This window comes from Chiloscyllium plagiosum, unplaced genomic scaffold, assembly GCF_037043375.1.
Source record: "Chiloscyllium plagiosum isolate Xiang-an unplaced genomic scaffold, Cpla_swu_hap1 HiC_scaffold_37, whole genome shotgun sequence".
Classification (NCBI taxonomy): Eukaryota; Metazoa; Chordata; class Chondrichthyes; order Orectolobiformes; family Hemiscylliidae; genus Chiloscyllium; species Chiloscyllium plagiosum.
The window spans coordinates 46,553,675-46,567,652 of NW_028270175.1; the positions used below are offsets into that span (position 1 = coordinate 46,553,675).

Here is a 13,978-nt window from a genome sequence, read left to right on the forward strand (position 1 = left end):
TGCTGTTTCTTGCTGACCTCTAATCCCCAGGTGGTAACATCTGAACCTCTGGTGCTGCCCTGATGAAACTTCCTGCAATAATCTGACTTCCTGTGGCTGACCTCTGAACTTCAGGTGGTGCCTGAAGAAGCTCCCTGCAATACTTTGACCTCCTGATGCTGACCTCTGACCCTCAGGTGTTGCTTGATGAAACTTCCTGCAAAACACTGATCTCTTGATGTTGACCTCTGACCCCTAAGTGGTGCTTGATAAAACTCCCTGTCGTACTCTGACCTCCTGTTGGTTGACCTCTGACCCCCAAGTAGTAACCTTTGACCCCCAGGTGGCGCCTGATGGAATTCCCTGCAATGCTCTGACGTCCTGTGACCTTCATGCGCAAGGACCCAGAGACGCCCATCCGGCGCCTGTCTGATAAATATTTTTTAAAAAAGAATTGAACATACCGAGCACAACGTTCGCTTCCCTCGAATCCCGAGCCGTTTTCAGTCGTTTCGCCTGCCCGAGGGCCCGCTTCGTGTTCGACACCGAGGGGACGAGGAAAGAAGCGCGCTGCTGGTGAGAGCCGGAGGGGAGGCCACTGCAGCCGGTCCTTCCCTGACCGCCCCCACCCGGCACTGAGCACGTGGGGCCGCCGGAATTTTCCAGAAGCTGCTCGAGCCGCCGCGCCTGCCCAGAGCCTGCCGGAGCGCGAGCCCAACGACAACCCCCCCCCCCCCAACGTTCCCTCCGGAGCCGATTCCCGCGCGGACCCGCCTTCGCCCTCACACTGTCGGCCGGAGCCGCCCGGACCTTCATTCCACACGGACTATCCTAGCAACCGCCGCCACCGCCATGTTTTACCTGGTGCGCTCGACCGCCGCCGGCTCGGTAAGTGTGGAAGGCAGTCGGCGAGAGGGGGAGGGATGCCGGGGCGCGGGAGAGAGGGGGCGACGCCGAGGCCTGACTCTGGGTCTAGGCCTCTGTCTCTCTCCATCCCCCTCACTCCCATCCGACCCGGCCCCTCTATATTCTTTTTCTCTTCCCCTCTCCTTTTCATCTTTTATTTATCTCCTTTTTCTCCGTTTTTTCTCTTTCACGACCCCTGACCTTCAACCCCCCCCCCCCCAGCCTGGCCGTTCTCTGAACCCCGGAGACGTGAGACAGCTCTGCCCCTCTTACCCCCGGGCCAACCTCCTCGTTTCCGGGCGATTTCACCTTCGCACGTGGATCCACACCAACCATTGATCCTGGGGCCTGGATTAAACCCGAGCGCCTTCCATGTCTCCCCCTTCCCCTTTAAGCAGAACCATCCAAACATCGAGGGTCACATTGTGAGTGGGGGGCGGTTCCTCAAATTTGTCGTTTACGCCCTTGAATATAGAAGGTTGGTGATTGACAGAGACGATCAATTTTTCAACGTATAATTTCAGTTACATCACACTGCAAAGTTTTGCTATAAATTCTGTTACGATCGAGCCCTCTACAATCACCTGACGAAGGAGCGTCGCTCCGAAAGCTCGTGTGCTTCCAATTAAACCTGTTGGACTATAACCTGGTGTTGTGTGATTTTTTTAAATCTGATGGAACATCCTTGAGGAAGGTTCTGAGGAAAGGTCACTCGAATGGAAACGAGAACTCTTGATTTCTCTGCACAGATGCTGCCAGACTTGCCTGAGCTTTCCCAGCAATCTCTACTTTTGTGTCTGATGCAACATCCTTGATTAAAGCTAGTATTAAATTTAATCTGACTTGAAGTGATAAATCTCTCAACTAATTGTTCAGATCCAAAGTCAGTTTGAGTAGATTCATCCTGATCCTTGTTGGAGAAAAAAAATGCACACAGTGAGGCAATTATTCCAGACTGACAGTCTCACTCTGGCTGCAGGAGCTCCTTATGTGGCAGAGTGAAATCTAGGGAATATAAATTTAACATTTAAACAGCCTTTGAACTCTCAAGTGTCATCTGTTGTGACTCGTGCACTCTACCAGTGTCTTGTCTATGGCATAGTCAGCCACACCATTCTCTTCTGTCATCTATGTTTTTGAGGAGTCATCTGGTTTCTTTCTTATTTTGGAGAGGGATGTTAGAATTGGGATAAACAAAAGAGTAACTGTATTGTGACTTTGAGTTGACAAAGATCTTGAGTAATAGTTTTACCTTTGCTCCCTAGTTGTGCAAGAAATGATGCTGTTTGGAGTTAATTAACAGCCCCTCCTTGTAGGAAGGGTTTAATTGGTCTCTGCGGTCTGAAATTATAGGAGCAAATGATTGAAAAGTGTTAATGCTAAAATATTTATTTTGCAGGGCCATTGGAATGGACTGAGCCAGGAGATGTACTTCGATCATTGTCAAAGCGCAATTATGCGTGAGTTTTTGTTATGTACTCTATAATGTAACTGACCTTGTTGCTCTCTGCCAGTAACTATTAGAAGCTTATTGTCACTTCTAATTTCATTTTGTAGATAAGCACAGTAAATTAAATATGTCACATCAAAATTTTGACTGGTGTAGTAATTCGTTATAAATGTATAATAGCACACTCATAGTTCAAGCACTATTCTATGCTTAACAACTTGTAGCCTTGAATTATAGTTATCTGTTTGTTGATTTCAAAATGCTGGTGTCTGCTGCTAGGACCGAGGATTAGCCGATGGAGTTTCATTTAGATAAATGTAAGAGATTGCATTTTGGTAATGCAAACAAGGGCAGACTTGTATGATTAATGGTAGGCCGCTCAGTAATTTTGTAGAATGGAGGTAGGGGTACGTAATTCTTTGAAATTTGTGTAACGGGTAGACAAGGTGTTTAAGGCGTTTAGTACGCTTATTTTCCTTGCTCAGATCTTTGAGTACAGGAGTTGGGATGTCATATTGAGGTTACTCAGGATGTTGGTAAGGCCTCTTCTTGAGTTCTGTGTACAGTTCTGGTTGCCCCGTTACATTATTAAATTAGTGTTTGGGAAAGATTTACCAGAGGATTGCTTTGTCAGGAGGGTTTGAGATATGAATATAGACTGGAAAGACTGAACCTTTTTTTCATTGGAGTGTAGGAGGCTGTAGAGTGACCTTTCTAGAGGTTTATAAAATCATGAGGGCTATGGATAGGTTAAGTAGACAAGGTCTTTTCTCTAGGGTGTAGAAGTCCAGAGCTAGAGGGCATAGGTTTAGGGTGAGAGGGGAAAAATTTTAAAAGGCATGTGATGGGGAACTTCTTCATGCAAAGGGTGGTGTGTGTATGGAGTGAGATGTGGAGGCTTGTACAATTACAACGTTTAAAAACAACTGGATGGATATATGAATAGAAAGGGTTCGGAGGGATATGGGCCAAATGTTGGCAAATGAGACTAGATTAGGTCTGGATACCTGGTCGGCATGGGTGAGTTGGACCGAAGGGTCAGGTTCCATGCTATACATCTCTATGACTCTCGAAAGTGTCTGTGGCTTATTTTAACTTGGAACAGGTCTAATGTGTGTTTGTGTCCTTTCTACAAAACAGAAGGGCTCTATTTCTTATAACTAGCTTCCAGTAAGTGCATATGTTGTTAAAACAGTACTGGAATTTGAAATTTCCCTCTTTGAATCATTTGTTTGTTAGCGTGACTATTAAATGACTTAAGGTGTTGCTAAATTAAAATACATAATATTAAGTAACAGGAGATGATGCGAAGATGGAGTTGTGCAGGGTCAGTTCTCATTTATAATTGGATATCAGTGTGTTGACTATGCCAAGCTCTTGCTTAGAATAATTGTTCCAGTTTCTTTCAGTGCATGTATGAGTTCAGTTTGAAACAATGAATGAATGGATGCAGTTTGTTTTAGTAAATAAAGGAGAACACCTTGAATGAATGAATGAATGAATGAATCTTTGATTGAATGCGGTAAGATGAATAAATTGAATTAATGAGATAAGCTCATTGAAATAATGTGCAGTCTCTTTTACTGAATGCATGAGCGCAGATTGATACACTGAATGAATGAATGAATGAATGCAGTTTCCTTTAATAAATAAATGAGGGCAGTTTTATTCCTTTGATGTATGATTTTCGTTTGTTTCATTGAATCCATAAATAACGTTTGATTCATTGAATGCATGATTTCTAGATCGATTCTTTGTAGTTTGATTCAAGAATGAATTAATTCAGTTTTCAGTCGATGAAGGAATGAGTTAAGCGTGATAAATTGAATGAATTGGAGAATTTCTACTCATTGAATTCCCACTTGCAGTGTGTTTTATTGAATCAATGAGTAACGTTTCCTTCATTGAACATACGATTGAAGTATTATTTATTCATTGAATGAACGTCTTAAGCTCGAGATATTGAATTAACGAGATAAGCTTTACTAATTGAATTAACACGTATAGTTCGTTTCAGTGAATGTTTGAGTGCAGTTTGAAACAATGAATGAATGAATGCCGTTTGTTTTAGTAAGTAAATGAGTGCAGTTTGATTCCTTTAATGTAGGATTAACATTTGTTTCATTCAATCCATAAATAACGTTTCATTCATTGAATGTACGATTGAAGTTTCATTTGTTAAATGAATGAATGCAATTTGTTTGTTTGATTGAATGCATTAAGCCTGATGCATTGCATTAACGAGAGAAGCTCTACTACTTGAATTAGCACTCGCAGTTTCTTTCGTTGGATCAGTGATTACAACTTGATTCATTGAATAAATGATTGCAGCTGGTTTCTTTGAATGAATGCCTTAAGATGGAGCTATTGAAGTAATGAGATTAGCTCGACTTATTGAAATAACATGTGCAGTTTGTTTCAGTCAATGTATGAGTGTAGTTTGATACACTGAATGAATGAATGAATGCAGTTTGTTTTAGTAAATAAATGAATGCACTTTGATTTCTTTACTGTATGGTTTATGTTTGTTTCATTGAATGCAAAAATAACGTTTGATTCATTGGATGCATGATTGAAGGTTCATTCATTGAATGGACAAATGCAGTTTTATTCAAGAATGAATTAATGCAGTTTCAGTCTTTGAATTAATGAGAGAAGGTCTACTCATTAAGTTAACATTTGCAGTTTGTTTCAATGAGTAGAGTTTGATTCACTGACTGAATGCAGTTGGAATGCTTAAATGAACGTGTTACTTTTCTTTCATTGAATCAATGAGCAACGTTTCATTCATTGAATGTACGATTGAAGTTTCACTTGTTGAATGAATGAATGCAGTTTGTTTCATTGAATGAATGCATTAAGCTGGAGACATTAATTAACGAGAGAAGCTCTACTACTTGAATTAGCACTCGCAGTTTGTTTCATTGAATCAGTGAGTGCAGTTTGATTCTTTTAATGAATGAATGCAGTTGGCATTTCTGATTGAATGCCGTAAGATGAAGAAATCGAATTAGTGAGATAAGCTCTACTCATTGAAATAACATGTGCAGTTTCTTTTAGTGAATGTATGAGCGCAAATTGATACACTGAATGAATGATTGAATGCAGTTTCCTTTAGTAAATACATGAGTGCAGTTTTATTCCTTTAATGTAAGATTGTTTGTTTCATTGAATCCATAAATAACGTTTGATTCATTGAATGCATGATTTCTGGATCGATTCATTGTAGTTTGATTCAAGAATGAATTAATTCAGTTTTCAGTCTGTGAAGAAATGAGTTAAGCTCGATAAATTGAATGATTTGGAGAATTTCTACTCCTTGAATTACCACTTGCAGTGTGTTTTATTGAATCAATGAGTAACGTTTCCTTCAGTGAATGTACGTTTGAAGTTTTATTTGTTGAATGAATGAATGAAGTTTGTTTCATTGAATGACTGCATTAGGCTCGAGACATTGAATTAACGAGATAAGCTTTACTCATTGAATTAACATGCACAGTTTGTTTCAGTGAATGTATGAGCGCAGTTTGAAAAAATGAATGAATGCAGGTTGCTTTAGTAAATAAATGAGAGCAGTTTGATTCCTTTAATGTAGAATTTACGTTTCTTTCATTGAATCCATAAATAACGTTTCATTCACTGACGCTCTCACACTCACTGCATCACTGTCACCCTGACATCCTCACACTCACTCCATCACCATCACCCTAACCCCCTCACACTCTCTCCATCACGCTCAACCTGAAACCCTCACACTCACTCCATCACCGTCACCCTGGCTCCCTCACACTCACTCCATCACCGTTACACAGGCTCCCTCACACTCACTCCATCACCATCACTCTGACTCCTTCACATACATTCCATCAACATCACCCTGACCCCCTCACACTCACTCCATCACCATCACTCTGACTCCTTCACATACTATCCATCACCGGCACACTGGCCCTCTCACACTTACTCCATCATTGTCACCCTGACCCCTCACACTCACTCCATCACCCTCAACCTGAAACCCTCACACTCACTCCATCACCGTCACCCTGACCCCCTCACACTCACTCCATCACCGTCACCCTGACTCACACACTCCATCACTGGCATACTGACCCTCTCACACTCACTCCATCCCCATCACACTTAACCCCTCACACTCACTCCATCACTGTCACGCTTAACCCCTCAACTCACTCCATCACTATCATCCTGACCCCTTCACACTCACTCCATTACCGTAACCCTTAACCCCTCACACTCACTCCATCGCTGTTACCCTTAATCCCTCACACTCACTCCATCACCCACACCCTGAAACCCTCACACTCACTCCATCACTGTAACCCTGACCCCATCATACTCACTCCATCACTGTCACCCTGACCCTCTCACACTCACTCCATCGCTGTCACCCTTAATCCCTCACACTCACTCCATCACCCACACCCTGAAACCCTCACACTCACTCTATCACTATAACCCTGACCTCCTCACACTCACTCCATCACTGGCACACTGATCCACTCACACTCACTCTCACCGTCACACTGATCCCCGCAAACACACTCTATCACCGTCTCACTGACCCCCTCACAATCACTCCATCATTGTCACTCTGACCAACACAAACTCACTCCATCACCGTCAACCTCACCCCCTCACACTCACTCTATCATCATCACCCTGACTCACTCAAAATCACTCCATGACCGTCACACTGACCTTCTCACACACACTCCATCATTGTCACTCTGACCAACTCAAACTCACTTCATCACTACCACCCTGACCACTTCACACTCACTACATCACCGTCACTCTGACTCCATCACCGGCACACTGACCCTCTCACACTCACTCCATCACCATCACCCTGACTCCCTCACACTCACTCCATCACCGTCACACTGATTCCCTCACACTCACTGCATCACCGTTCCCCTGACCGCCTCACACTCACTCCATCACTGTCACCCTGACCCCCTCACACTCACTCCATCTCTGGCACACTGATCCACTCACACTCTCTCCATCACCCTCAACCTGAAACCCTCACACTCACTCCATTACTGTCACCCTGACCCCCTCACACGCACTCCATCACCGTCACACTGGCCCCCGCAAACACACGCTATCACCGTCTCACTGAACCCCTCACACTTACTCCCTCAATGTCACCCTGACCAACTCAAACTAACTCCATCACCGTTCCCCAGACCGCCTCACACTCACTCCATCACCGTCACCCTGACTCCCTCACACTCACTGCATCACCGTCACACTGATTCCCTCACACTCACTCCATCACCGTTCCCCTGACCGCCTCACACTCACTCCATCACGTCACCCTGACTCCCTCACACTCACTCCATCACCGTCACTCTGACTTCTTCACACACACACTCCATCACTGGCACCCTGATCCACTCACACTCTCTCCATCACCCTCAACCTGAAACACTCACACTCACTCCATCACCGTCACCCTGACTCCCTCACACTCACTCCATCACCATCACTATGACTCCTTCACATACATTCCATCACAATCACCCTGACCCGCTCACACTCACTCCATCCCCATCACACTTAACCCCTCAACTCACTCCATCAATATCATCCTGACCCCTTCACACTCATTCCATTACCCTAACCCTTAACCCCTCACACTCACTCCATCGCTGTCACCCTTAATCCCTCACACTCACTCCATCACCATCACCCTGAAACCCTCACACTGAATCCATCACCGACACACTGACCCACTTCACACTCACTCCATCACCGACACACTGACCAACTCACACTCACTCCATCCCCATCACACTTAACCACTCACACTCACTCCATCACTGTCACTCTTATCCCCTTAAACTCACTCTATCACCGTCACCCTGACTCCCTCACACTCACTCCATCACCGTCAAACTGATCCCTTAACACTCACTCCATCACTGTCACTCTGACCACTTCATACTCACTCCATCACCGACACACTGACCAACTCACACTCACTCCATCACCGGCACACTGACCCCCTCACACTCACTCCATCCCCATCACATTTAACCACTGACACTCACTCCATCACTGTCACTCTTAACCCCTCACACTCACTCCATCCACGTCACACTTAACCCCTCACACTCACTCCATCAATATCATCCTGACCCCTTCACACTCACTCCATTACCGTAACCCTTAACCTCTCACACTCACTCCATCGCTGTCACCCTTAATCCCTCACACTCACTCCATTACCCACACCCTGAAACCCTCACACTCACTCCATCATTATCAACCTGACACCTTCACACACACTCCATCACAGGCACACTGATGCTCTCACACTCACTCAAGCTCAGTCACCCTGCCCCCTCACATTCATTCCGTCACGGTCCACCTGACTCTCTCACACTCACTTCATCACCATCACCTTGACTCCCTCACACTCACTCCATCACCGTCAAACTGATCCCCTCACACTCCCTCCATCACCATCACCCTGACTCCCTCACACTCACTCCATCACCGACACACTGATTCCCTCACACTCACTGCATCACCATTCCCCTGACCGCCTCACACTCACTCCATCACTGTCACCCTGACCCCCTCACACTCACTCCATCTCTGGCACACTGATCCACTCACACTCTCTCCATCACCCTCAACCTGAAACCCTCACACTCACTCCATTACTGTCACCCTGACCCCCTCACATGCACTCCATCACCGTCACACTGACCCCCTCACACTTACTCCCTCAATGTCACCCTGACCAACTCAAACTCACTCCATCACCGTTCCCCAGACCGCCTCACACTCACTCCATCACCGTCACCCTGACTCCCTCACACTCACTCCATCACCGTCACTCTGACTTCTTCACACACACACTCCATCGCTGGCACCCTGATCCACTGTTTTAAAAAATTCTCAAGGTCAGGTTCGTAGGAGAGTAGTCTGACACAGAACAAACGACCAAGAGGCGAGTCTGCTAGAATATGGGCATTTTATTCCCCGCAGCGTCGCCACAACCAGGTCTCATACAACGGGTCTGGCTTATACTCACTCTACACGTTACCGGAACTGGGAGCCGTCAGTTCTCGTAGAGCGGTTGCCAACAACCGACGCTCGGCGGTTAAACGTAACCCCGGAGCAGACTCACCGAACTGGAGACTTTTCCAGCTGATATACTCTTTTCCAGATATAAACATTCATGTGAACAGCAGAGCAAGGCTAAAAAACACATTCCATTCTGGTTACATACAGATAAGAAGATTCACACGGGGAGGTGTGTAATAAGATTCATACGGGACTAAGCAACACCTCCATTCCGGTTAGATTCACACATGTATTGGGACATAATTTTTAACCGTTTCACCACATTCCACTGCTTGGCCCAATACATGTGTTACATTATGATTCACACATGTATTGGGACATAATTTTACACCACATCCACTCACACTCTCTCCATCACCCTCAACCTGAAACACTCACACTCACTCCATCACCGTCACCCTGACTCCCTCACACTCACTCCATCACCATTACTCTGACTCCTTCACATACATTCCATCACAATTACCCTGACCCGCTCACACTCACTCCATCGCCATCACCCTGACCCCCTCACACTCACTCCATCACTGTCATCCTGACTCTCTCACACTCACTTCATCACCATCACCCTGACCCCCTCACACTCACTCCGTCACTGTCAACCTGACACCTTCACACAAACTCCATCACCAGCACACTGACGCTCTCACACTCACTCGAGCTCAGTCACCCAAACGCCCTCACACTCACTCCATCGCTGTCACCCTTAATCCCTCATACTCAATCCATCACCCACACCCTGAAACCCTCACACTCTCTCCATCACTGTAACCCTGACCCCATCATACTCATTCAATCACCAACACCCTGACCAACTAACACTCACTCCATCACCGTCACCATGACCCTCTCACACTCACCCCATCACCGTCACCCTGACCACTTCATACTCACTCCATCACCGGCACACTGACCCACTCACGCTCACTCCATCACTGTCACTCTTACCCCCTTACACTCACTCCATCACCGTCACCCTGACTCCCTCACACTCACTCCATCACCGTCAAACTGATCCCCTCACACTCCCTCCATCACTGTCACACAGACCACTTCATACTCACTCCATCACTGACACACTGACCAACTCACACTCACTTCATCCCCGTCACCCTTAACCACTCACACTCACTTCATCCCCGTCACACTTAACCACTCACACTCACTCCAATGCCACCCAGACCCCCTCACACTCACCCCATTACCGTAACCCTTAACCCCTCACACTCACTCCATCGCTGTCACCGTTACTCCCTCACACTCACTCCATCACTCACACCCTGAAACCCTCACACTCACTCGATCACTGTCAACCTGACACCTTCACACACACTCCATCACAGGCACACAGATGCTCTCACACTCACTCAAGCTCAGTCACCCAGATGCCCTCACACTCACTCCATCACTGCCACCCTGAACGCCTCACACTCACACCATCGCTGTCACCCTTAATCCCTCACACTCATTCCATCACCCACACCCTGAAACCCTCACACTCACTCCATCACTGTCACCCTTAAGTCGTCACACACCTTCCATCCCCGTCACACTTAACCCCCTCACACTCACTCCATCCAATGTCACCCTAACCCCCTCACACTCACTCCATCACCGTCATCATGACCCTCTCACACTCACTCCATCACTGTGACACCCTGACCCGGCATACTCACTCTATCACAGTCACCCTGACTCCCCCACACTCACTTCATCACCATCACCATGACACACACACACTCACTCCATCACAGTCACACCGGCCCACTCACACTCACTCCATTACCATCACAGTGACCCCCTCACACGTACTCTATCACAGTCACCCTGACTCCCTCACACTCACTTCATCACTGTAACCATGACGCCCACACACTCATTCCATCACCGTCACACCAGCCCACTCGTACTCACACCATCACTGTCTCCCTGAACTCCTCACACTCACTCCATCAACGTCCCCTGACCCTCTCACACTCATTCCATCACCGTCACCCTGACCACCTCAAACTCGCTCCATGACCATCACCCTGACCCTCTCACACTCACTCCAACACTGTCATCCTGACTCCCTCACACACACTTCATCACCGTTATACTGACCCTCTCACACTCATACCATCTCTGTCACACAAACCCCCTCACACTCACTCGATCACTATCACCCTGACCCACTCACATACACTCCATCGTCACCCTGACCCCCTCACACTCACTTCATCACCGTCACCATGATACCCACACACTCACTCCATCACCGTGACCATGACGCCCTCACACTCACTCCATCACTTTCACACCAGCCCCCTCACACTCACTCTATCATTGTCTCCCCGAACCCCGCACACTCACTCCATCACCGTCACCCTGACACCCTCACACTCACTCCGTCACCGTCACCCTGACCCCCTCACACTCACTCCGTCACCGTCACCCTGACCCCCTCACACTCACTCCGTCACCGTCACCCTGACCCCCTCACACTCACTCCATCACCGTGACCATGACGCCCTCACACTCACTCCATCACCGTTACACTGACCCTATCACACTCACTCGGTTTCTGTCATTCTAACCACCTCACACTCACTCTATCACAGTCACCCTGACTCCCTCACACTCACTCCATCACCGTCACCCTGACCCCCACACACTCAATCCATCACCGTCAGACTAAACCCCTCACACTCATTCCATCGCAGTCAACCTGCCTCCCTCACACTCACTCCATTACCGTCATCCTGATCTCCACACACACACTCCATCACCGTCACCCTGTCCCCCACACACTCACTCCATCACTGTTATCCTGACCACTTCATACTCACTCCATCATCGTCACTCTGATCCCCACACACTCACTCTATCACCGTCACACTAAACCCCTCACACTCACTCCATCATCATCACACTGACCCTCTCACATGCACTCCATCACCGTCACCCTTAACCCCTCACACTCACACCATCACTGTCACCCTGACGCCCTCACACTCGCACCATCACTGTCACCCTGACCCCCTCACACTCACTCCATCATCATCACCCTTAACCCCTCACACTCACTCCATCGCCGTCACCCTTAACCCCTCACACTCACTCATTCATCCTGATCCTTGTTGGCATATTAAAGAAAAAAAATGCACACAGTGAGGCAATTATTCCAGACTGACAGTCTCACTCTGGCTGCAGGAGCTCCTTATGTGGCAGAGTGAAATCTAGGGAATATAAATTTAACATTTAAACAGCCTTTGAACTCTCAAGTGTCATCTGTTGTGACTCGTGCACTCTACCAGTGTCTTGTCTATGGCATAGTCAGCCACACCATTCTCTTCTGTCATCTATGTTTTTGAGGAATCATTTGGTTTCTTTCTTATTTGGGAGAGGGATGTTAGAATTGGGATAAACAAAAGAGTAACTGTATTGTGACTTTGAGTTGACAAAGATCTTGAGTAATAGTTTTACCTTTGCTCCCTAGTTGTGCAAGAAATGATGATGCTGTTTGGAGTTAATTAACAGCCCCTCCTTGTAGGAAAGGTTTAATTGGTCTCTGCGGTCTGAAATTATAGGAGCAAATGATTGAAAAGTATTAATGCTAAAATATTTATTTTGCAGGGCCATTGGAATGGACTGAGCCAGGATGTACTTCGATCATTGTCAAAGCGCAATTATGCGTGAGTTTTTGTTATGTACTCTATAATGTAACTGACCTTGTTGCTCTCTGCTAGTAACTATTAGAAGCTTATTGTCACTTCTAATTTCGTTTTGTAGATAATCACAGTAAATTAAATATGTCACATCAAAATTCTGACTGGTGTAGTAATTCGTTATAAATGTATAATAGCACACTCATAGTTCAAGCACTATTCTATGCTTAACAACTTGTAGCCTTGAATTATAGTTATCTGTTTGTTGATTTCAAAATGCTGGTGTCTGCTGCTAGGACCGAGGATTAGCCGATGGAGTTTCATTTAGATAAATGTAAGAGATTGCATTTTGGTAATGCAAACAAGGGCAGACTTGTATGATTAATGGTAGGCCGCTCAGTAATTTTGTAGAATGGAGGTAGGGGTACGTAATTCTTTGAAATTTGTGTAACGGGTAGACAAGGTGGTTAAGGCGTTTAGTACGCTTATTTTCCTTGCTCAGATCTTTGAGTACAGGAGTTGGGATGTCATATTGAGGTTACTCAGGATGTTGGTAAGGCCTCTTCTTGAGTTCTGTGTACAGTTCTGGTTGCCCCGTTACATTATTAAATTAGTGTTTGGGAAAGATTTACCAGAGGATTGCTTTGTCAGGAGGGTTTGAGATATGAATATAGACTGGAAAGACTGAACCTTTTTTCATTGGAGTGTAGGAGGCTGTAGAGTGACCTTTCTAGAGGTTTATAAAATCATGAGGGCTATGGATAGGTTAAGTAGACAAGGTCTTTTCTCTAGGGTGTAGAAGTCCAGAACTAGAGGGCATAGGTTTAGGGTGAGAGGGGAAAAATTTTAAAAGGCATGTGATGGGGAA

The 13,978-nt window shown here is 46.2% G+C and overlaps 1 protein-coding gene across 12 annotated transcripts in view; it reads left to right on the top strand.

The window, feature by feature from the left end:
• Positions 1–234: 234 nt before the first annotated feature.
• The window catches only part of LOC148139809 (uncharacterized), a 76,763-nt gene continuing 63,019 nt past the window's right edge, over positions 235–13,978 (top strand). For 4 of the 12 annotated variants that reach the window (XR_015753506.1, XM_087980670.1, XM_087980671.1 and 1 more), the window contains exons 1-2: positions 238–867; positions 2,285–2,345. Coding sequence is in view for 8 of the 12 variants with exons in the window: in XM_087980670.1 (XP_087836796.1) it covers positions 832–867; positions 2,285–2,345 (97 nt within the window). In the remaining 4 variants the exon portion in view is untranslated. Of the gene's footprint in view, positions 868–2,284; positions 2,346–13,078; positions 13,138–13,978 lie in introns of all 12 variants that reach the window. The other 8 variants (XM_087980673.1, XR_015753508.1, XR_015753507.1 and 5 more) reach the window with 8 other exon arrangements.